The 22,514-nt window shown below is 51.2% G+C and overlaps 1 protein-coding gene across 1 annotated transcript; it reads left to right on the forward strand.

The window, feature by feature from the left end:
- Positions 1-1,500: 1,500 nt before the first annotated feature.
- On the forward strand, positions 1,501-21,408 carry SLC41A1 (solute carrier family 41 member 1). Its single transcript, XM_054803627.1, has 10 exons — positions 1,501-1,880; positions 7,453-7,560; positions 11,663-11,734; positions 12,027-12,171; positions 12,268-12,414; positions 13,157-13,304; positions 13,904-13,983; positions 14,818-14,952; positions 15,958-16,106; positions 17,631-21,408. The coding sequence occupies exons 1-10, from the start codon at positions 1,503-1,505 to the stop codon at positions 17,814-17,816; spliced, it is 1,548 nt and encodes a 515-aa protein (XP_054659602.1). The 5' UTR covers positions 1,501-1,502; the 3' UTR covers positions 17,817-21,408.
- Positions 21,409-22,514: the final 1,106 nt, after the last annotated feature.

Here is a 22,514-nt window from a genome sequence, read left to right on the forward strand (position 1 = left end):
AAGGGGGTCGGTCGGTCCGGCGGCCGGGCAGCTCTGCTCTGCTCGGGGCAGCGCTTCCCGGGGCCGCTGTCACCGCCGGCGGGGCTGGGCCTCGGCCGGGGCCGCTCTAGACGTGGTGGCTTGCGGGAGTGCGGGCCGCCCGCTCCCCCCGCGCTCGCCCGGCAGCGCTTCCGCCGTGAACGGGGCTGCGGGTCTCTGCGGGCGCTGCGGCATCTCCAGCGCTGCGGCACCCGGAGAGGGGGCAGAGCCCCGGGCCTCGCTCCGTGCCCAGGCCCCCTCCGGCTCTGCGCTGGGCTCACGGGAGGCAGTGCCGGCTGCCGCGATGGTGCCCGGTGGCTCCGTGCGGGGCTTTGGCCTCTGGGCAGCGTGCCCATGTCCTCTGGCTTGGGGGTCCCTCCTGGGTGCTCACTTCTGGGACACGGGGAGCGAAGAGGTGGTCTTCCCCTCAGGTCCCCTGACACAGCCCCCCTGAAGCATGGAAGGGTTGTGAAAGAGGCTTAAAGAGTCAAGGGGATAGTACAGCTATAGCGGCCGTATGTTGAAGGCACGGCGTTCAATGCGTGTTGGAGGAAAATGTTGTTGAATGAATGAGCCGTTATGCTGACTGCTACGAGACCCAATAGAACATCTGTATTCATTCTGTATATTTCAGGTGAAAGACAAGTTCTTGGAGTGTGACGTTAAATCTAAGGCTGTCCAAATGCCAGCTCCCACCCTACAGCCTGCTCAGCTCAGTAAGTAACCTTAACTGGGAGCTTGCTGTTACTTTAAATAAGAACTCTCGTTGCCTTGTGCTGTAAGGTGAGAAATTGTTCTGGAAGCGGAGGATGACAGTGACACTTGGAGCTTGCTGGTATTGCTGGCCGTTTTGACAGAGAGCACGAAACAGGCTGAAACAGAGCAAAAGCCTTCAGACTCAAGTTCTGCAGAGGGACAGTGCCACTGGAGAAAGTGACAAAGCCCTTGTAGTAAGAAGAGCTTTTCTGGATTGCATCATCTCTAAAAACCAGTCCCTCTCATATCTACTCTCTGCTTCCTCAGCCCTTTAAGCTTCTGCGTTATTCAGTGGTCTTGACTTCATCTGTTTTTCTCTCTGCCTTGTGTGCCCCATCACAGCAGTCGTGCTGCTTGAAGACGACCTGGAGAAAATGCACTAAAGTGTCACACATCAAAGAAGAAAAGCTTGGATCCTGTCTTGGTGGCTGCTATACGGCACAGTACTGGAGAGGAGGAGAACTCGAGTGAATTTGCTGTAGTTCCCAGTTCCTGCAGTGTTCCCTGCTAGCTCAGTGGTTGGGGTCCTCCATTCCTGGACTTTGCTTGATGGGGATCTCTGCTGCAGGAGCAGTCTCTGCACTCAAAAGCAGGCGAGCAGGGATAGGAGAGGTTGCCTCTAGATGCCGGAAAGGCCATTTGTATAAGCTTCTGGCAGAAGATCTCCTCTGGAACAGCTTCTGGCTGTAGGCCCACCAAGCCAAGGGTCAGGATAGCCTCTCTGCAGCATGTCTTCCAAGCCAGAGCAGAAGGAGACCCACCAGGCCAATGGGGCTGTGCTACCCATTGTGCCCGTGGACTGTCTCACCAGTCCGGACCGGGGGCAGCTGGTGGAGCCCTCGGATTTCCTGGGACCCGATAGTGATGGGGTAGAAGTGGTGGTGTTGGAGTCCCGTGCCAATGCTAAAGGAGTGCGAGAAGAAGATGCCTTGCTGGAAAATGGTAGCCAGAGCAATGAAAGTGATGATACCAGCACAGACCGAGGTCCTGAGGCAGCCTTGCCCCTCAAGGAGACCTCCTTTTCCATCGGGCTGCAAGTCCTCTTTCCGTTCCTCCTGGCAGGCTTTGGGACAGTTGCTGCTGGAATGGTGCTTGACATTGTGCAGGTAGGCTGATACTTCCCTGGCATGGCACTGGGCTCTGAATCCTGTCTCTCTAGACCATGGCTTGATCCCAAGCCAGGAGGGACTCGAATGCCAAGGCTCGCTCAGCAGATAGCAACTGTGAGGGGAGGAGACCTGTTACCTTGCATGCCGTTTGGGATGGGGGGAGGCAGGGGTGACCTCGGTGATGTCTGGAGCGAGGGGAGAAGAAGCTGTGGGCATCCCTGCGCTGCAGCTGCCCTGATCCGGCTCAGAAGAGGAGGTTGTAGCTGGCACGCGTGCAGCCAAAGCACCTGCCTGGGAACTGAGACCACTCTGTGCGTTACGGCTTGAAGTAAAGCGCTCCCCGGATGGTGGCTGTAGGCATCCCACCTCCAGTTGCTAGTTCTGCACGTCCTGCGTCCCTTTTCCATCTTGGATGTTTGCTGCGCTGTTCCAGTACACCAGGCTCGTGCCAGCCAGGTTAATGATTCGCCTGTCACGGTGCGTGCGGGACGCTTGCATGGTGGCTCGCTCCAAACCTCGAAGGCTGGCCAAGTGGCCCTTATGCTGCCTTCTCATGCTTTTGAAGTGGCCAGGGGCGACGGGGCTAACAGGGTGATTCCTCCTGAGCGATGTGTGGAGGTGATCTTTTGGAAAGGCTCTGGATGAAAACTGATGTGTTACCAGACATGATATCTTATCAGGTCTCTCGTGATAGGTGACACTGTGAGAACCTGACAGCCGTGCGGCTTGCTTAGGTTTTATGTGGCAAGTGTGACTTCATGGACTGTGGCTCCTGTGCTGGTCTCTCTAACACAGGTTTTCCAAGTGTGTGTGTGTCTGGTGGTGGGTCAGCTGCTTAACTAACTCTTCTCCTTTGCCCTGAAAGACAGGCTGTGCAGAGTTGTCTTGATGCCCAGCCCAAAACGGTGAGTAAGGCACAAAACTCAATCATCCGTGCAGTGTAGGTTTATGAAACTATTTGGATGGAGGAGGCAGCCATTTTGGAACTGTGGTCAACCAAAAACGCTCTGCTTGAAGCTCCTCTGTTTGTTTAAGTGGGGTAAACAAGCCCTTGCAGTGTTGGCATAGAAAGACTTGAATGTTAGTCACTTGTCTGTGTTACTGGCAGTTACGATCGTCTCCACCCGAGCTGTGTGCCAGTAGGGCTCTGTCGTACTTGGGGAAGTCAGGCTTTTCTCATATCTGTGGGTGGTCAGGCAGACTTTTCTCTTGCTTTCTTGCCCCTAATGGCTATTTCCCTGTGTGCCTTTGCACGCTGGTCATCCTTATGGTTTCTCTTGATGCAGCCTGTTGAGAGAGTTTTCAAGTGACTTAAAACAGGAAAGGCTGGCTGCGCCAAGTTAATCTGGGAGAGATTTACCAGAATAATTTTCCTGAAAGACATTTCAAGCGTGTTTCCCTTTGCAAGGTCCCTGTAAACTCATGCGTGGCTCCTCTGGCAGTTGCCCAGGCCAGTGATAGAAACCCAACCTAAAGCCTTTCCTGGAGAAGGAATGGCCCTTCTGGCCAGGGAGGAGCGGGGCAGGGGTGGGATACTGTGGCATATTGCTGTGTTCTCCTGCCTTTTTTTTTTTTTTTATGGCCATTAGAAAGAATAATTCCTCTGTCCCTCAGCAGCTCAGGATGTGGCTATGCAGCTTGTCCTGCCAACTCCTCTAACTCCCTTTAGCCTTGGGATTAAATGAGACATCTAAATGCCATAGGGTAGAAAAGGGGGATGGGAAGTGTGTGGCCTCGGCTGGCTTGCCCGCAGAGTCTGGGGAGCTGATCTTGATAGCTGGCTTCCCAGAGACTCAAAACCTTGGATGAAAGGAGGGAAGCATGTGGAGTGGGTGGCTGGCGCACTGGGGCGGACTGGAGTCCCACTGCTTTGGATGCAGCCATAGTTCGCGACGGATGGAGGGCTCCATACACTCTTTGTTTCCTCCGGTTTGGATAAACGGACTAATTGGCCAGCTGTAATTGGTCTCCCCACTGTGAAAACAAGCAGCCATGGCCTTTGGCCATGCTGTCCCATTAATATGTCCCTATGAATTTGCCTCTCAGGAGGAGAACTTGCCTCTGTTCCCTTTGGGGTTGGAGAGGCCTTTGGGCCAGGTGACACGTGAGCATACCAGCTGCTTTTTGTGTAGAGGACTATTGGCACAGTCCTCTCTCCCAGCAGAGCCCCGATTGTTGTTTTCCAGATTTGTGTGCTCCCTGGAGGTTTTTTGGATGGGATGGACGGTATTTTGTAAGGAGGAGGGAGTCCGCTCATTTCCCCTGCTTGACCACCTCTGGTGTTAGCATCCCTCTGGGGTGGCTCTTAGCCGGGGCCAGCGGAGAATGCTGGCCCTGGAGCTGTAGCTCTCCTGTTAAGGCTGCTTGTTCCTTGGCGTTTGGAGGCAGGGTGCTGGGAGAAGCGCTATATGTGAAGCACCTGCACCAAGGCAGTCATAGCTCCAACCTGCAGCATGTCCCTCCCCTCTGAGCTGTCATGAATCACCATCCCGCAATAATCTGAGCGAAATCACGCTGTTACTCATGACTCGTAAGCCTTAACTTTGCATGCGGTGACTAAAAATGACAAGACTGAGAAGCAGCTGTTACCCTGGAAATATCTGTTGTCTGCAGGTGCAAAGCTTCTGAAAGGCAGCGAGCCTGCAGGAAACTGCAGAACACCACCTGGGGTTTGATGTTTCTTCCAGAACCTCTGGCACGCCGGGGTCTGATCTCACCCCTTGGGTACTGCACGGGAGAGGCCGAGGTCTGGTGGCTCTGGTATCTGGGTAGATTTGTGTTCAAAGGGACCACAGGCTTAGTAGAAAATGAAGTTGAAATAAGTTAAAGCTAGATTGCTTATAGTTTCTGTGCTCCCCCTCCCCTGAGGGCAGGGAGGAGGTGCTGGAGATGAAGTGCCTCTCCCTGTAATTCTCTTCCACAGCTCTGCTGAAAGCCAGCCGGGAGCCCCCTCGCTCCCCAGTGTGGTGCGTCCCTCTTTGCACGGACCAGACTGGACAGTCTTGGAGGATCTTGCGTGCTGTGTTAGCCCCTCTCCTCACCCCAGAAAACAGCTTATTTCTGTGCCTCTCAGAGGGGTTGTTACAGATGGTAAAGGGATTTTAACAGCTCAACGTCCTGAACTTAAATTCATATTTCATCTTCTCTTTCCCCTTTTTTGTCTTCCCCAAACAGTCTGGTTCTGGTTCTCCCCTTGGAGCCACATCGTGGGCACACGTCTCTGCAGGGAGCTTTCTTCTCTGGAGGAGCCAGGGAGGCCTTCGAGACGTACTAAATGCCCGTAGACCAGTGTTGTATAACATCTTATATTAAGAAAGTTGGCAGGAGCCCATGGGTCCTGCTCTTTGCAGTGAGCAAGCTGCTGATGTCTGCAGAAATCTTCTTGTTTTCCTTCACCAAAGATGGCTTTTATTCTTTTATTCCTTTCTCCAGGAACAGCCCTGTCTTGCTCAGGGAGCTGCTTTGGCAGGCTCCAGTTACAGAGGCTTCTGGCACCAGCTCACAGCGCAACCTCCTTTAATGGTTAATTTACAAAGCCAGGGTTGGGATGAGGTGAGGGAGGGCTGTGAACTTGTGCTAGCTATTGCCTGATCCTGCCTCTATGATCTTTGGAGGCAGAAAGAGCCAGGAAACTTTTGCACAGCGCTTCCAGCCTGCGGTCTGACTAATGACGATGTTCCTTTCATTAAGTGATTCTGGTGACACCCAGCTCGTCCTGCTGGGAAGTGGGAGTGTGTTGCTTGCTGATTGAATTCTAGATACTGCTACGGGAAGTTGTAGCAAAGGATTCACCAGTACAACAAGTAGCAAAATAATCGTAACGCCTGTCTAAAAATAGATTGAGGAGAGCCATGCTTGCCTGTTCCTAGATGTGACCTTAAAGGAAGCACAGCCTGATGTGCCACTGTGTCGGCTGAAGTATTTCAGACTGGTTCTCCCTCCTGCCTTTCCTACCCTGCTGAACTCAAACGTCCCCCTGCTCGGAGAGTCGTGCAGAGCCCGGACCCTTTCAGAGTGCCTTTGGCTGTGGTGGAAAGGTCTCAGGTTAGCTGAGCGTGGGGTGGTCAGAGCTGAGGCTGCAGGGACCACGGTGGTTTCCTTAGGTGCTGCCCATCATGGTGGCTGGGAGAGGACTCTTCATTGCATGAGGAGAGTCTGGAGACTGGGTATCCTCAGGAGCCTTGTCCTCGAGCAGAGAGAGGGTTGTGGCTGTGCCTGAAATAGCTGAGCAGCTTTCATCTGTGCACCTGGGAGCTGGAGAGCATGGTTAGCTTGTCTTACCAAGCTGTCAGAAGCAGTAAGGGGATTTTTATTGACCGGAAAACAGTTTTTCCCTTTGAGGAAAATGGTCCCAGTTCATCCATCTCAAGCACTTACCTGCCTCCTGTGATCACAGTTTTCTCTCAAACGGTTTTTCAACTGCATGCAGCTTGAATGTGGTATTGCAAAGGACCTGGCAGGAAAATGGAATTTGTTGGCTCAGTGGTGAAGGCAAGCAGCACAAAGGATGGAAAAATAAACAAAAATAACTGAAGTCCTTCCCCACAGGAAGGTATTAGTCATGCAGGTAGAGTGACTTGTATTTGCTGGAAGGTGTTGGCTGATAGTGTTCCTTGTCCTAGAAAGAAATGCCTGTCCCATTGGCTAGTTAGCCTGACGGGCTGACACTGTCAAGGAGAGTGCTGCAGGAGATGGAACCCGTTGCAGGTAACGTTTGCAGGAAGAAAGCTGCGAGAGCTGTGGCTGTTAACTTGCTCAGAGCAGCAGCCAGCTGTTGAGTGTGCAATTCCAGCTGTTCTCGGTGTCCTTTAAGGAGTATGGCTGTCAGGCAATGTGGGAAGTGGGAGTTATTTTGGACTCAGGGCCTGCTTGCAAAACATTCATGAAAATAAAGAATCGAGCAATGAGGTTTGTGTAGCTTGCAGGGTTTATTTTAAATGTGGTTGCGAGTTGGTTTTGGGGTGGTTTTGTTTTCATGGAAGCCAGCTGCTCTCCTATAAGACTGCTTACCGTGCAATTACTCTTGTTTTTTCCTAAATAACCGTGCATGCCCCTCCTGCCTCGTGCCCGAGGGAGCTGACTTGACTGTAGAGCCACAGTAGTTAGTAAATACCTGAGTAATGTAAGTGCAATGTATTTGTAAGACACACATATAGGGAATTGCTTTCATCTGAGACTGACAGACCCTTCAGTACTTGATTCTGCCAAAAACTGCAAGTATTGGGCAAAATCTCTTCGTCTTTTCCCTATTTTGGCCTCTGTATGCGTAAACATTTTGTCAGTGGTTAATCTTTGGGGGATTTTTAACTGAAAGTTGCAGGCTGAGATCTGTGTTTTAAGCTCAGCAGGATCACGTGGTCACTGCTACGTGAATGTCAAAAACAGTAAAATTGCTGCAAAATTCAAAGTGTGGCACCAGAAGGGGAACTGGGTTGTCTGCTCAGGGCCACATGCGGGCAGTGCCAGGTGGCAAAGGTGGATGAGTAAGCGACACTCAGTCCAAGGCAAAGGTTTCTAACAGCCATGATTATTTTTAATGGTCTTTGTTGTTGTTGTTTTAATCTTGCAGCACTGGGATGTCTTCAAATACGTGACTGAGGTATTTATCTTAGTACCTGCATTACTGGGCCTGAAGGGGAACCTAGAGATGACTCTGGCATCTCGCCTGTCGACAGCTGTGAGTACCCAGGGAGTCGAGGGAGGGAGCGGGATACCTGGTTTGGGGAGGGGTGGGAAGGCGTACGCATGCGTGGTAGCTGGGCAGACGAAAAATCTCTGTCAGTCACCACTGAAACCAGAGCCTGGAGTTCAGCATGCTGGGATGGTGTCTTCATCCCACTGGACTGATCAGATTTGAAGGCTTAATAGTCCTTAAGCTTTGCTGACAGTTCATTTCCTTTTCGTGGCTGCTCGTGGGCCTGGAGGCACGGTGTGTGAGCTGGCTTTGGCAGTTTAGTGTCTGGAGTGCTTGGATCTAGGTTGTTTTTTTCATGAGGAAGCTGGGTGCAGGCATGTCATCAAAGCAGGCTAAAACAAGCCTGGTTCAGGAGGGCTAGGAGATGAAAGAGAATTGTACGGCAAAGGCTAAAAGGGAGGGGACCTTGCAGTGAGAGCTAGCAGGTGGATTGACAGCCTCTTGAAGTTGATGGAGAGGCACGGTCAGGCATTTCTCTTGCTGGAATTCAGTACGATTCCTGTGAAACAGTGAGCTCTCTGTGAGAGATGGGTGCAGGCTCTGTTAGCTCCTCAGAATACTGTGTTAGTCCAGCTGTAAATGAATTGCTTTGTGTTTAAATGTTTCTATAACACAGCAGTCTGTCTCTGTAGCTGAGCGGCACTGGAGAGACTGACATCCTCTCCTAACAGGGACAATAATACTCCTTCCTTCTGCAAAGCATCTTCTGCTTGAGCATGATGGCAAGTGACTGCCTGATGTTTCTGTGTTTCCCATGATGGGAGTACATATAGTTTTGAATCTTACATCTGAAAGGTGTTAGCTGCCTGCTGCCAAGCTAACTCCACTGGCTGTGCTGTGAATTGCTGGGAGAGAGGCAAGCTGCAGCAAGCAGCCTGGTCTTGGCCTTGACAGTGCAGAGGAGCTGACCTGCTTTGGCCTAAGAGCTGCTCGGGAAGTGCTCACTGAGATGTAGGGATGGAGAACTGGCTGCCTGGGTGGTAGCAGCAAGCGTAGCTAGCAGAGAGCTGCTTCTTAGCACGCTCCCTTCCTCTCAGCCTTCCTCTTTCCAATTGCTGCAGGGGAAAGCACAGGAGAGTGTTGAAAAGGTCTCTGTGTATCTGCTCTCCTGGGTCCTCTCTTGTTCTTCCATCCTGAGCAATGGGGTGATGCCAGCTGTGTCTCTTTGCTCCTCAGTAGCTTCTTGTTGGCCTCTGAGGCCCAAGGTTTCTGGTGCACTCCTGGGTGGTAGCAGAGCTGACATTTTGAGTTGCTCATCCAGCCTCTGTCACCTGCAGCCTCTCTTGTCCCTCATGCAATAGCTCCCTGTATGTACCCTAAGGGATGCTGCTCTCATCCACTGAACCCATGGCACGTATTCTGAAGAGTCTGGGGTTGTCGCTGCAGTCTTTGGGGAGCAGGAAGGCAAAGAGCATTTCCCTGGACTAGCCCTTGGCTTGGCCTCTGCACCCCAGCCCCTGCCTGCCGATTCCTCTGACTGTGGGGACCACCTCCTTGGATTCAGCCCTTGCTCCTCATTCTCTGAAGGAGCAAGGTGCTGAGCTGCCAGGAGGGATGGTCTGCCAGCATTACCTGGCCAAAGCGGGGCTGTGGCTGCTCCCCCTCAGTGCTGGTGTCTTCTCCCGAGGCGCTGCTAGGGAGGACAAAGCTGCTGGAGGCCTCGCACACCCAGCTGTGCTCCAGTGCCAGGGCTGGCAGGGACAGAGGCTGAGCGCTGCAGCATGTTGCAGGCTGAGCTTTGTTTGCCCCTTCGTTCTGGGAAACAAATCTCTTTGTTTTATTCGCTCCCTATTGTTCGGATCACGTCAGGATCCTTGCTGTCCCAGACACAGGCCGTTCTCCCTCTCGGCCTTGGCCAGCTTGCACTTTCTGAGCATGGGCTTATCAGGGTGAGGGCTTGGCTCTCCTGGGACAAAGGCAGTATTTCTGCAGCCTCCGTTTTCTCCATCCTCTTCCCTTATGGGGCTGGCATGGAGCAATGTTGGGACAGGCTTGGCAGAGAAACGAGACTGTGCAGAAAGTCACAGGAATGCAAAACTTCCCCTCTCTGTGTGGTGGCTGCAGCAGGGTCACGAGGGAATTGGCCCAGAGAGCACCCGTCCGGCTCACCTGCCCGGCTGTGCCGAGCGGCTGCTGCCCTTGCACCAGCTTGGTCTCCTGGTGCCACCTCCTGCCCCTGAGCTGACGCCTGTGGGGTGGTATTAGCTTTGTGGGCCAACACCTGAGCTCTGTCTTCTGCTTTCCTTTGCCCTGGCAGGAAAGAAGGCTGTGCTGCCTCTACATGAATCCCCTAGCCTTCCCTTGCACCTCCTCATATCTGCGTGTGGTAGGATAGGACGATAGGACCATCTTGTGGGCTTTCCTTTTTTTTTTTTTTTTTCCCCTCCTTGCCCTGTTCATCTCTCAGCATGGGGGACCCACGTGCAGGTGTACGGAGGGAGCTCCCCCCGACTAGTGCTTCACGGTGCGGGTCTCGTGCTCTCTCTGCAGGAAAGCAGCCTGGAGTGGTTTCTCAAACTGTGGGTTTCTAATTAGTGCTGCATTAAGGCACCTCAGAAATTCCTTTCACAATTAAGAAGCAAAACTCTCCCATTAGTTAAAGGATTAAAATCCTGTTGCCAGTGACTACAGCTAGGTTATGTTAATCCCAACCTAATTGCCGTGTGGCTGGAATTTTAAGGTCAGGCTTCATATGGAGCTCAAATTCCTGTGCTGGATGTGCTCAGTGCTACTCTGGTCAACTTTTTGTTGGTTTTCCCCCATTCTTTCCTCCTCTTCACTAAACTGACCAGAATAAATTCACTCCAGAGATTGACGCATCTCAATGCTGATTGAAATGAGCTCTCCAGTGCGTGCAGTAAGGGGAGCAGAAGGATTAGTAGATCACTGATGACTTGGTTTTTGCAGAGGCAGCAAGGAAACCTGAGAAGTAGAAATTGCTGGTGTATTGTGCAGAAGCTTGAGTTTGACACTGTCAGCCAAGATGCATTTACCACTTTCAGATTGCTTGAGCCTCTCCCTTGTTTCCTCTTCATCAGCTTCTAATAACACAAGATTGGATATAAGGTTATACCCTCTGCCTGTCCATTCTTCCAACTTCCCATAAAGACCTAGAAGGTGCTAGGGAAGACCAGAACCCTTATGCTCTGCAATAACCAGCAACCTGCAGTGATTCCGCTGGGTTATTTTGGATCGTACACCAGGGAATTACAGCAATGTTCCGTCTGTTCTGGTTAGTCTGATTAGCATCTCCCGCAGTTGTAGCAGTGCCAGATGACCCGTGTGCCATGGCTGCTTCCCGCTACTCAGTAGGTCTCCACGTGGCATTAGCCTTGTTTACTCAGCTTTTAACTAAAACAGTAGTTCGTGCTGCCAGCTTCTTCAGCCCATGTGATGCTACTCTGGCCCTGGTCCATGTCGGAGCTGGGGCACATAGCTGACCTGAGTCGATGCACCCCTATTTCCCTCCTGGCTTGCTGACCTGAGGGGCAGCTTGACCCAACTGGGCCTGAGCCAGGCTTGGCTTGATCACCAGTGGAGTGAATTCAATGAGTAAATAAGCAGCAATGCATGACTCTGCATGGGGACAAAGTATATCTTGTTGCTTTTGCAAGATTTTCATCAGACGTTCTATTGATGTCGATTCCCCTTTACGCTCCCTTCAAAACCCCCTCTGTAGTGGGTCTGGCTCTGCTCCTACTGCATAGGAGAGTGTCAGCCCATTCCTGCAGCTGGGAAGGAGAAGGTGGTGAAGCTGAAACTGGGAAGAGCTTTGGTGTTCTGGAGTACAAAACCAGAGTAACTGTTGGAAGAGGCACTGTTAATATCCAGGGTGTACAGCCCAAGGGACTGTCACAGACTGGGGTGTTACTGCAGAGCTATGCCCCAGCTGTACACACACACATGCACACGCAGACAGGCACGCTTTTTCTACTGAATTGCTCTCCCATAAAGGCTGAGGATTTGAGGTCATTATTCTCTCCTGCTCCCAGCACAAACTTGCATAGCTGGAAGGCAGGAATTTGACTGTTAGCAAATGCAAAACGCTGTCAGCCTTTAATGATGTTGTGATGTCCTCTTGCAGGCTAATATTGGCCAAATGGATACTCCCAAAGAGCTCTGGAAGATGATAACGGGGAACATGGCTCTGATACAGGTAAGAAAACGTGAAGGGAGGAGAAAGTGGGAATATTGGTAGTTGGTTAAAGCCAGCTGTGGCAAGTGTCAGGTTTAAATACCTGGGGTTTGGTATTGTGGTTGTTGCACATGATTCTTGTCCCACCACCATCTTACTGTAGTGGTTTGCTCTACAGGTGAGACGTGGTGTTTCCCCACTCGATGCTCATCCACCTGAAATGGTGGTATGCTGGTGGTGTTTCCCTCTTCTCTTGCCCTGGGACCATTTTGCTCTCTAGTCCTCATAGTGCCTGTCTGGTGTTTATTTTCAGGTTCAAGCTACTGTGGTTGGCTTCCTGGCCTCGATTGCAGCGGTGATATTTGGATGGATCCCAGATGGGCACTTCAGCATTGACCATGCTGTCCTGCTTTGTGCCAGCAGTGTGGCTACTGCTTTCATTGCTTCCCTTGTTCTGGGTGAGAGACAGACCCTGCACACCCTCCATGCACCTCTTCCTAAAACGATGGGCTCTCCTTGGCCTCATCCTGTTTTCTTCCTCTTTTTGGCTGTAGGCATGATTATGATTGGGGTCATCATCGGATCCAGGAAGATGGGGATCAATCCTGATAACGTCGCCACACCAATTGCTGCCAGCCTGGGTGATCTCATCACCCTGGCTCTGCTTTCAGGAATCAGCTGGGGCTTGTACAAAGAGCTGGGTGAGGAGCAACAAAAGGTCTTTGTCTCTCCCTGGTCCTTCCACGTGCTGCAGCATCTCCCTCGCAATTCCCTCTCTTCCTGCCTTTCCTATTCTCAGGTTATGTAGGATGCCTGGCCTGGAAGCTACCCCAGTTAGTGAGACCTGGTCAGCACTGATAAGGGGAGGAAATACACCTTCTTGCTGCTCTTTAGCTGCAGACAGTCTTGGCAGTGATCTGCCTGCTTCTCACTGGGTAAAGTGGTAAGGGAGAGGTGGTCTCCTTCCAAGTGCCAGGGGCTTGATGGTGGCTAAAGCAGCGGGGGAAGGCAGCTTTGGATTTCGTCTTTTGTACTGTCAGTACCAGCTGGGGATCCTCAGTGCAGAGCTGCAGCTGTAGACTCCAGACTTCCTCCACCTTCCTTCCCTGGCGGCTGGGATGCAGGGGATGTGACTCAGCCAGGTTCAGCCAGAGGTGAAGCAACACTGGGAGGTCTTGCCCAGGAGTGGGAAGTAGGAATGTGCAGTTGAAATTGAAGAGATCTCGCTCGGGTCTGTTGATAAAGCCCCTGTGAGTACCCCAGGAGAAGGAAATGCCCTGTCCTGCAGAGCTGAGGCCTGCCTGGTCTAGTTTGCCTGCCCTTATTGGAGTTTTCACGGGTGGCAGTAACCTGTAGATAGGCTTGATGAGCTCAGCTGAAGTAGCACCCCTCCTCACTGCATGTGTCCTTGATCTGTTGCCTCTGCTTATTTTCCCCCCTCAGAGAGCAAAGCCTATGTGAATCCTTTGGTATGCGCCTTCTTCATAGCTCTGCTGCCCATCTGGATCATCATTGCCAAGAAGAATGCAGCAACTCGGGAGGTGCTGTACTCTGGCTGGGAGCCAGTCATTATTGCAATGGCTATTAGCAGGTAGGAAGGCATGGAAGAGTTCCTCTCCCCCAAACACAGACAGACCAGGCACCCTTTCCCTGGCCCTTCAGCGTCTTAGCCCTTGGTAGATTCTGGAACAAGAGGGAACCAAACCTCTTCTGCTTCCGCAGTCCAGACTGCCAGGGAACTGGAAGTCATTTTGTGTGTAGACAGACATGGGGTTCTAGGTCTCGAGGCACAGGCCTGATTAAACACCCGACTGCTGGAATCCAGGGGCTTAACAATATCCCAGCTGCTGCAGAGGGAGACCCTGGCATGGCCATGGAGTAAACACAGATCCCATTTAGAAGTCTTCTGTACAAGAGCCCTCTCTGTCCTCTGAAGGGCAGGATTGCTTCTGATTATTGCATTGCAGTAAGCTGTAGGTTAGGGGATTTAGTCTTTGGGTTTTGGCAACAATGAGGAAAGATCCTGCTAAAACTGTCTTCAGTTATCAGATATTCGGGCTTAAAATCATGTGCAACAACCACAACTGTAGGCGTATATATCATCACTGCAGCAGAGCAAGCCCTCAGTGCTCTGTGTGTGTATTTCCTAAGGAGCTTTCAGCACTGACATCTTCAATCTTCCCTCTGCAGTGTTGGGGGTTTAATTTTGGACAGAACGGTCTCAGATCCAAACTTTGCTGGGATGGCTGTCTTCACACCAGTTATTAATGGTGAGTTCCTTTCCATTCTGGTATTGCAGCTCTTGGCAGACCGTGGAATTGTCCCGTGTGCCTTATTTCAGGCAGATTAAGGAGACTAATTCCCTTTTGATTGCCAGTGAGACACAGTGGTTAGACCCAAGCTTCACAGCAGCCTGGCTCCCTCTGGTGCCAGCCTTTCATGGGAGGGTGACTGGCCTGGGAGGCAATTGCTGAAAAGACACGTTTTCCAGGGGCCCAACAAAAACTGTCTTTGTTCCCTGATTCCTCCTGGCTGGTGGAAGACCCACATCTTCCAAGATATGTGCCTTGTGGAACCTGATGACATAAAGATTTGGATTTGCAACTCAGAATCAGGAAATCTAATTGCTTCTGGTATAAAGCCTTGACCTCCTTTCTGCCTAATGAACCAGGGAAATTCCTTTGTTTATTACTTTTTGCAATAAATGGAGTTAATTCAGAGCCAGTGCATCTTGTGATAGTGGGTTCCACAGTTTCATTATGCCTCGTGCACGAAATAATAGTTTTAAACTTCCTGTGTCTGTTTTGGTCGCTGACGCGTCTTTTTTGTTTGTTTGTTTCATGTATTTCTTCCAATCAAAGCTGCAATAATAATATTACCGTAATAGAATTGCATCTATTTTATGAAGGGGCCTGAGAGGAAATCGTAGAACAGTGTGCTTTGTCTCAGCTCTTTACATCCTGCAGAAGTGTAATTCGGGTCAAAAATAGACTGTCCTACATTATTCCAGCACCTGGCAATTCCAGGTCTGCTGGCTGTTGAAAATAGCTCTTCAAAAAGAAAGTGTCTGAGACATCATCTTACTGCTCTCTCCTTATCTGCAGGTGTGGGTGGCAACCTGGTGGCAGTGCAGGCTAGTCGCATCTCCACTTACCTGCACATGAGCGGGATGCCCGGAGAGAGCTCCGAAACAGCCCCTCGCAAGTGTCCCAGCCCTTGCAGCACTTTCTTCAGCTCAGGTATCCAGGTCAAGTGTTGAAATATATTGACTTTTGTCAGCAGCGGTTGCTGCAGTTGGCTGGCTAAACTAGTCTGTGACAGTCGCAGGAGCACTGTCGCAGGAAATGGTGGCTGGAGTCTGCTTGGAAACAGCTGTCAGCGTAGGGATGTGGCTGGTCCTCTGGCCTGCCCTGCCCTCTAGAGACAGTCAGACCTTTAGCAGAGCTGCTGTGTGAGAGGACATGGCTCTGCTGGATGAGGAAAACATGGTGCAGCAGTCCGATGCCCTAACTGTCTAATACTGTAAATCCTCCACCCTCTAAATCTTTTCCACATGTGTCCAGGATACTGAAACCTGCCCTGAGGCTGCTCGAGTGTTGCAGCTCTGCTGGGTTTATAGAGCTGCAGTTACAAAAAGCTTCTCACTTGCAAAGGCTTCCTAACAGCTCTGTTATTTGTGGCGGTTGTGTGGCAGAGCACAGCCCAAACTTGCATTCCAGCACAGAGTGCAGGCAGAGGTTATTTACTCTCCAAACTTCCTCAAGAGGTTTGATAGCCTGCAGCCAGGTCCGGGCCTTCTGGACCATGGCTCTCCCTGAGGAGCAAGGAGGGGTGAGAGGTCTCCAACGTGGTGATCTGTTTGGGAACTGATCACCAGACAAGGTGCAGACAGAGCTGCGAGGAAGTCCAACGGTTGCAGGAAATTCTTGGCAGCTCTGTACTGAGCACTGTCAGAGGTGGGACACGAGTCCTTTTGGCAGCTGAGGTCTGAGCACAGCTTTTGCTCTGGGGACAGAATTAAGCTCTCCTACCGAGCTTAGTGCAAGGAGTCCTTGGGCGTCCTGACAGCTGGGTCATCACTCAGGGCACTGCCTTCCAGCCCAAATCTGCAGTGTGAGGATGCGGGTTCGATGAGCTGGGACCTGCTTCCCATTTGATCGTAGTTGTACTGCCTTGTCCCCTGGAGGCTGCAGAGTTACTCTGCTCAAGCCTAACTTAAGCCTGAACTCCATCTTTTCTTGCAGATGTGAATTCTCGTTCTGCTCGTGTGCTCTTTCTTCTGGTGGTGCCTGGACACTTGGTTTTCCTTTACACCATCAGCTCCATGCAAGGTGGACACACTACGCTCACCCTGATTTTCATAGTCTTCTACATGACAGCTGCGCTTCTCCAGGTAAGCTGGAGCCTTTCCAGGGGCTGTAACCCCTCGGGCTAGAATAAGGGGACGCTGCCATGTCACCTGCAGAGGGGACCTGTTCAGCCACTTAAGTTGTAGATATGCTGCTGAAGGTACAGCGATACACCCTGTCCCTAGGTAAGAGATTTATGTGCTGGGGAGAGCTATGCCAAGTAGATTGTATTTGTCAAATGAGCTGGTATCAAACTGAATAAATCCTTCTTTGTTGATACCTGTACACACAATTTTTCTTTCCTCCCGTTCTTGGCAAGTTTTGAATCTGTCTTTTGTCTCTTAAGTCCTTCCGATAGCAGAAGTGTTTGCCTCTTGTGTGTTAATCGGTCATATAAGGTGCTTTACCAATTTTAAAACTGCTGGTGAAGAAAACAGGATGTGGAATTTGCAGGGACCCCATGCCTTCTGTGGCTTGTCCTGCCCTTTCCCTGCCTGCCCTGCAACGTAGAGACCTGCCGACTCTGCAGTGTGGGGCTCTGGTCTCCTCGCTGTGTGAGCCCCTAGTGATGGCTGTTCTGAGGGACGTACGCAGAGCGGGGTATTTGTCCAGTGGCCACTTGCAGGAGTCTGGCTGCCCGAGTAGGGAGAGACGCTCTGGTTAGAGAGTTTCCTACTAAGCCCAGCTACGCTCTCCCTCTGCTCACCCCCTCCGCTTGTGGAAGCTGTGCTTGGTTTCAGTGTCCCCTAAAATCAACAACTGAGGCCAGTGTGAGGAAATGAGTCAGAGCATCCATCAGAGGCAAGAGCAGAGTGCTGTCATCCAGGAGGCTAAGTTTAGGTTGCGAACTCCCGCTGCATGCTTGGGCGCTTGGAGGGGGCTTCTGCTCACAGCTGCTCTGCGGAGCCGCTGCTGTGAGCAGTCTGCAGGCTTGGGAGCACCAGAGTGGGAGCTGGAAGCAGAGGGACCATCGTGAGCTGATTGCTGTGGTCCTGAGCTCTGCTGTGTCCTGAGCGAGACCTTCCCAGCCCCAGAGACACCAGAGACGTTAGCAACAGGCTAAATCCTTGTCCCAGACCTAGGGCTTGAGAGGATCCAATGCAGATTTCATCTTTCATGCCCCTCACTGCATGGAAGCAGAGGGGGAGAACCTCACACGCTGGTAGTTTCAGCTGCTGGGCAGTTGCTCTTTTATTTCTGGAAGTCAGACGTTGCTGTCCCTTCCCGAGCATCCTGCATGCTTCTGAGTTCCCTGTATCTTTGCCGTGTATCTCTTCAAGCTTGTTCTGGTTAGGTCTGAAACCTGAGATGCAAAATTTAGACTTTTTGGTGTTTGGGTGTCAGTGTTCTCCCTTCTAAGCCTCAATTTGATGGTGACATGTGAAGCTAAAGAAGGATAGGGGCAGAGGCTGCTAAGGACACAAGGGATTTGGGTGCTCAGGGGCCCTCTGAAACTCGCCAGTTCCTCTTTGTGCTGTATGTGTTGCCCCAGCTAATGCTCCATGAGGGCTGGGATTGCAGAGATCGGGATTTGTGGCTGATGTGGCTCTTTTCTTCCTGCCTCCCAGGTTCTCATTCTTCTGTACATTGCTGACTGGATGGTGCACTGGATGTGGGGCAGGGACCTCGATCCTGACAACTTCTCCATCCCATACTTGACAGCGCTGGGGGACCTGATTGGAACAGGTCTCCTCGCTCTCAGCTTTCACATCCTCTGGCTCATTGGTGACCGGGACTCCGATGTGGGAGACTAGCTCTCCCTGCCCACCCCCGTTCCCACAGCTCTCCTCCTCCTCTCATTTTGTTGTTGTTGTTTCTTTTCCTCCACCCTTGCTCTCCTTTGCTTCATTCCCTCCACCCTGTCTCTCTTGAGACTTCATCTTTGATACTGGATTCTCATTATTTTCAATGGGAATTTTATGTGGTTTATATTTCAAGCCAAGTTTGTACAGAAAATAAATCTAGTTTTAGGAAGGACAAAAAAAAGTGTAACGAGACAATCACCAAGTGCAATTTTGTAGTAGTAATGTCTGAACCAAGGTTACAGTGAAGATACTGGTCAGTTGGATCCCGCAGGGAGCCCACCCTGTCCCAGTCACTAGAGGTGAAGGGCTGCTTTTTTCGCTTCATAAGCGTTTTAAATACTGGAGGTGAGGTTCAGATTTATTTTACTGAACAGGCACCTCCTAGCAAAGTACAACCTCATGGATGAGGGCATGGGGTACCTACTGTCTTCTCTGCCCTGTCGCCCTCCTCCTTCGTGTCCGCTCTCTGAATCCCCCTCCTGTGCCTAGCATCCAAAGCACGCGAGTCTCTGTTAGAGGGATTAGCAAAGATGGCAAGGAAGGATCCTCTGCCGAAACACTCGTTCCTATGTGCCCGCAAGGAAAGTGAGTGATCTCGGGTTTGAGGACTGCAGAGCCCTGAAATCTGGCTTTGAGCAGGCTGGTCTCTGCTGGCAGATTTGGGGCCCCTTTTGCCAGCCTTTTGCAGCATCTCAAACTGCGGACTACTTGTTCTGCCTCTCATCCTGAACTGAGTTCAGCGACTGCTGTGTGCAAAGGGATATGCTCTGTGCTTTGAAGAGGCTGTGAGCTCTCCCCATCTGTCCTCCTCCCCTTGGGCCTGACAGAGCTCTGCTGGAGGATCTGCTGGAGCCGTCGTGGATGCTGAGTGCAAGCCTCTGCTTCATGCTGCTATGAGCACAACACTATTTTCATGGCAGCCTGCTCAGTTCAGTTGTCTTTTTCTTTCCTGGAGGTGCGGATGGAAAAATAGATCCTATTTTGTGCATTAAGATTTTCTTTTAGTTGGTGAGTGCTGCTGAGGGGCCCGCTGCAGCTGGGAAGAAACCACCCAATACCTCTCTCGGTTGAGGCTGAGGCATTTCAAACTTGGGAGCGTTGGGCTCTTGGTGTCCCTTAGGAAAGGACATCTGTGTTCAGCCACTGGATTTCTCTGTATGTGTAGGCACCAGCTGGAAAACAGGTCAGCGGGTGCAGTCTGACTTCTGAAACCCTGGTTCTTAGTGCAGCTCTGTACCAGGCTCTAGCAAAAGAACCCGCTTGCCCTTGAGCAGGCGTGTAAAATCTGGCATCAGGGTTACAGCCCAGTGTGCAAGTGCTGGCCGAGCACTGCGAGTGCAGGGTTCCCTCCCTGCTCCCTTTCTTTCCTCTCTGCTTTTTGTGCTGTTCAGCTCTGTGATGGCTGAGATCCCTCCTCTTCCATGGTTAGTGCACGTTGGACGGGCTCTCACGCAGTCTGCTGCAGCGTAATGAGAGAAAACCTGTTCTGGCTGTGTGACTGAGGCATTTGTAAATGATCTTCCTGAACGCTGTTGACGCTCAACGCTCTTTAGTTTTCCCATTTGGATATAAATCAATTCAGTAAACTGAGTGCAGTTTGATGTAAGGAGGTCTTATTGACTTGGAAACTTCACCCAGTTACACCAAGTTTAAATGATGTGCTCAAGCAGACAGTGCTATTAAACAGGCTCTAATGCATGGATATAAATTCAATGCATAAGCGTGCACAGGGTGAAAGCTCTTAACAACTGTCAAGGATGGGAAAAATACAGTATATGCCATGGAGCCTGATTTCAGTGCTGCAGTGCGCAAAGCTTGGGGAGCTGCCAGTATCTTCCCAAACGCCGCAGGAATGCCTACAGTATTCAGCATAGTAGCACCTCGCATCCTGGTCCTGAAATGACAGCAGAGCTCTCATTTTAGTTAGCAGTGCAGAACCGGAGTGCTGCAGTTCTGCCCCTGGTCTGGACTCTGCCTGTCCTACCTATTTGCAGCTCCAGAACATGACCTGAAAGCTGCTGGATTTGTGGTTTTCTGCTTTTCCTCTTGCTTTGTGTTCCTCACAGCAGAACACGACCATCTTTGATTGGCCCAATTTCCTCCTTTAGTTAACTTCTGTATTTCTCATACAAACCAATGCTTGTCGTCTCCTTTCGGCTTTCTGTCCCAGCCAGGCTGGGCATCTCTGCTCAGCTAGAAGATGTGGTGCTGGGAATGCTGATCTTCATCTGAAGTAAAGGCCAGGTTGGAAGATCTGTTTGTTACTCTGGACAATGTCAGAACTAGCTGAGCTCCACAAAACCCTGCCTAAGGGTTTTGCTTTAAGGTAAGGAGCAATTCATTAAGAACAGTTCCTGCGTCCGTTGTCCGTCCCCCTCCCCCTGAGAAGAGCTGAAAGCACCTCTTATGGTCTGAGTAAAGACTAAAGTTAGTCTGGGATCAAGCATTGTCCCAACCCAGAGATCTGGTTGCAGAGCTAGTCCTTACTCTGGAGACCAGTGTATTGGAAAGGAAGGTCAGGATTGGTGAGTGGGAAACCAGTTCTGGAAAGCCACGGGAGCAGATGTATCCAAGCCAAACAGCAATCAGGTTCTTGGCTGCCCAGGACTTCTCTGAAGTTGTAGAAGAATCTTTTCCTGCATCAGTGGGTGCATACTGAGTTCTCCTCCTCCTGCCTGAGCTGTTCGCCGTGTGCAGGAGGCAGAGATGGGGTCCTTGCCCTGTCAGGCTGCTCGCTCTCAGACCCTCAGAAGAGCGGGTGATAGATTTTTGAGATGGCTTTCCCCTTTCTGCCTTGCTAACGTAATGTCAGGCTTGCTTTCCCCTTCCCTTCTTTGCACTGTTCCTCTGTGGCAGTAGCTCTGAACCTGGTACTCTTCACCCTAGTGACGCGACTTCTCACAGATCTTGTTTGGCCAAAGCTCAGTTCAAAAAAAAAAAAAAAAACACCACACCAAAACCCCACAAACCAACCCTCAGAGCCTGCTGTACTGAAGTCTCAGCCCGGGGACTTCTGGAGAATTATCTGCTGCTCACCTCATTTCTCTGCCTAATGTTGAGGAATAGATAAGAGACTTCCTTCCATTAACACTTAAGCTTTATATATAGAGATATATATACACGAGAAACTCTCCTGGTCTTTTAGGTGTCACATCACTATTTAGTTCCCCAAGAAAAGATTCCCCAGAGGAAGAGTCTTCCATTTGTGGCCTCCTGTAAAATGAAGAGACCGGAGGTGACCGAGAGCTGTCACGCTGGGGTGGTGGTGTCTGTACGTTTATCTGAGGTCTAAGGTGCGTGTGGGGAACAGGTCAGGGAAGAATCTAATTATTAAATTGAAGAATATCGATGGTCAAAAACTTTTCCCACCAGTTGCACTCAAATGCATGCCTACTATACAGCTGACTGCAAATGAAAAATACTGGTTTACTCTTTTTATTAAAGGAAAAAGACTGTCTTAATTATTTATAGTTCCTATAACTGGATTGACAGATGTCAACTGATAAATTATATTTGGTTAAATAAAGATGACATTTATTTATGTGGACTGTGCTGTCTTTCCTTCATACGCCTCTCTACTTGCAAAACGTGAGACCTTTAACCAGCTTATTTTTCCTTGCACTGAAACTTTTGATGTGCAATGGAATGAAAGTTAAGAAAATCAAACAAATTGCTGTGCACGGAGCAGACGGTGATTAGTAGAAATGAGAGGTGCCCAGCCTGGCTCCGGCCGTGCCCTTGCTTGGGTCCAGGTGGCCGCGGGGGCTCCCAGCAGGACCCACAGGGTTTGTTCCCAGCCACTTGCTGTGTACAGAAGCCCGGCCCTGGCTCTGCCCACGCAGCGGCTGCCGCGGGGCCCCTGGTACACGTGGCCTGCGACTGTTGGTTAAGGTATGTGGGACAAAAGGGTTCTGCGCGTTTTTGAGGGCACACTGAGCAGCCCCTGTGTTTGCAGGAATTAGTGGCCTTCCCAGCTGCAGGATTTGCTGTTGTGGACTGTTTTCCTGTAGGGCTGTGCCTCCTGGCTGCTGCCCAAACAGGGATCGTGCTGGAGAGCCCTAACACAAAGCCCCCCAGCAGCGCCGGGGACTGGGGGACAGCTACCGAGACCTTGCTGGCTCTAACTTCTCCTCTGGCCCCGGGCTGTGCTACCCCGGGTTTCGGGTCATTTCCGACACCCCTAAATATCAGGGTGCTCGGCCACCACAGGGTGGGTCCTTTGGTATCTTGGTCTCTAGGGGATGGTTGTATTGTGTGGTTGGGGGAAAGTGATGGGGGAAGCTACTGAACACGTATTATGGAGAGAAACGTTTTGGCATTAACTTGACCTTGAAGGAATCCCAACAACTGTGTAGCATTGCTTTAAAAATATAGAGATGTGTGCGCGTGTTGTGGATTCTGTTTATTTGTCTTTTGGTTGCAAAGGGGCAGGGTGTGGGGGTGCCAGAGGCACTGTCTGGGGGTGCAGGGGTGCAGAGGGCAGAGCTCAGGGATGCATGAAGCAGGGTCTGGGGGTGCAGGAGGCAGGGTGCAGGGGTGCGTGGGGCTGGAGGTGCTGGGGGCAGCGTCTAGGCGTGCAGGGGTGCAGAGGCAGAACCCAGGGGTGCAGGGGCAGGCCCCGGGGGTGCAGAGGGCGGAACCCAGGGG

This window comes from Grus americana, chromosome 25 (assembly GCF_028858705.1).
Source record: "Grus americana isolate bGruAme1 chromosome 25, bGruAme1.mat, whole genome shotgun sequence".
Classification (NCBI taxonomy): Eukaryota; Metazoa; Chordata; class Aves; order Gruiformes; family Gruidae; genus Grus; species Grus americana.

Coding starts and splice junctions, on each gene's coding strand:
- SLC41A1 (XM_054803627.1), top strand. CDS start 1,503: ATGTCTTCCAAGCCAGAGCAGAAGGAGACCCACCAGGCCAATGGGGCT. Junction 11,735..12,026: donor GGAACATGGCTCTGATACAG/GTAAGAAAACGT, acceptor GTTTATTTTCAG/GTTCAAGCTACTGTGGTTGG. Junction 13,305..13,903: donor ATTGCAATGGCTATTAGCAG/GTAGGAAGGCAT, acceptor TTCCCTCTGCAG/TGTTGGGGGTTTAATTTTGG.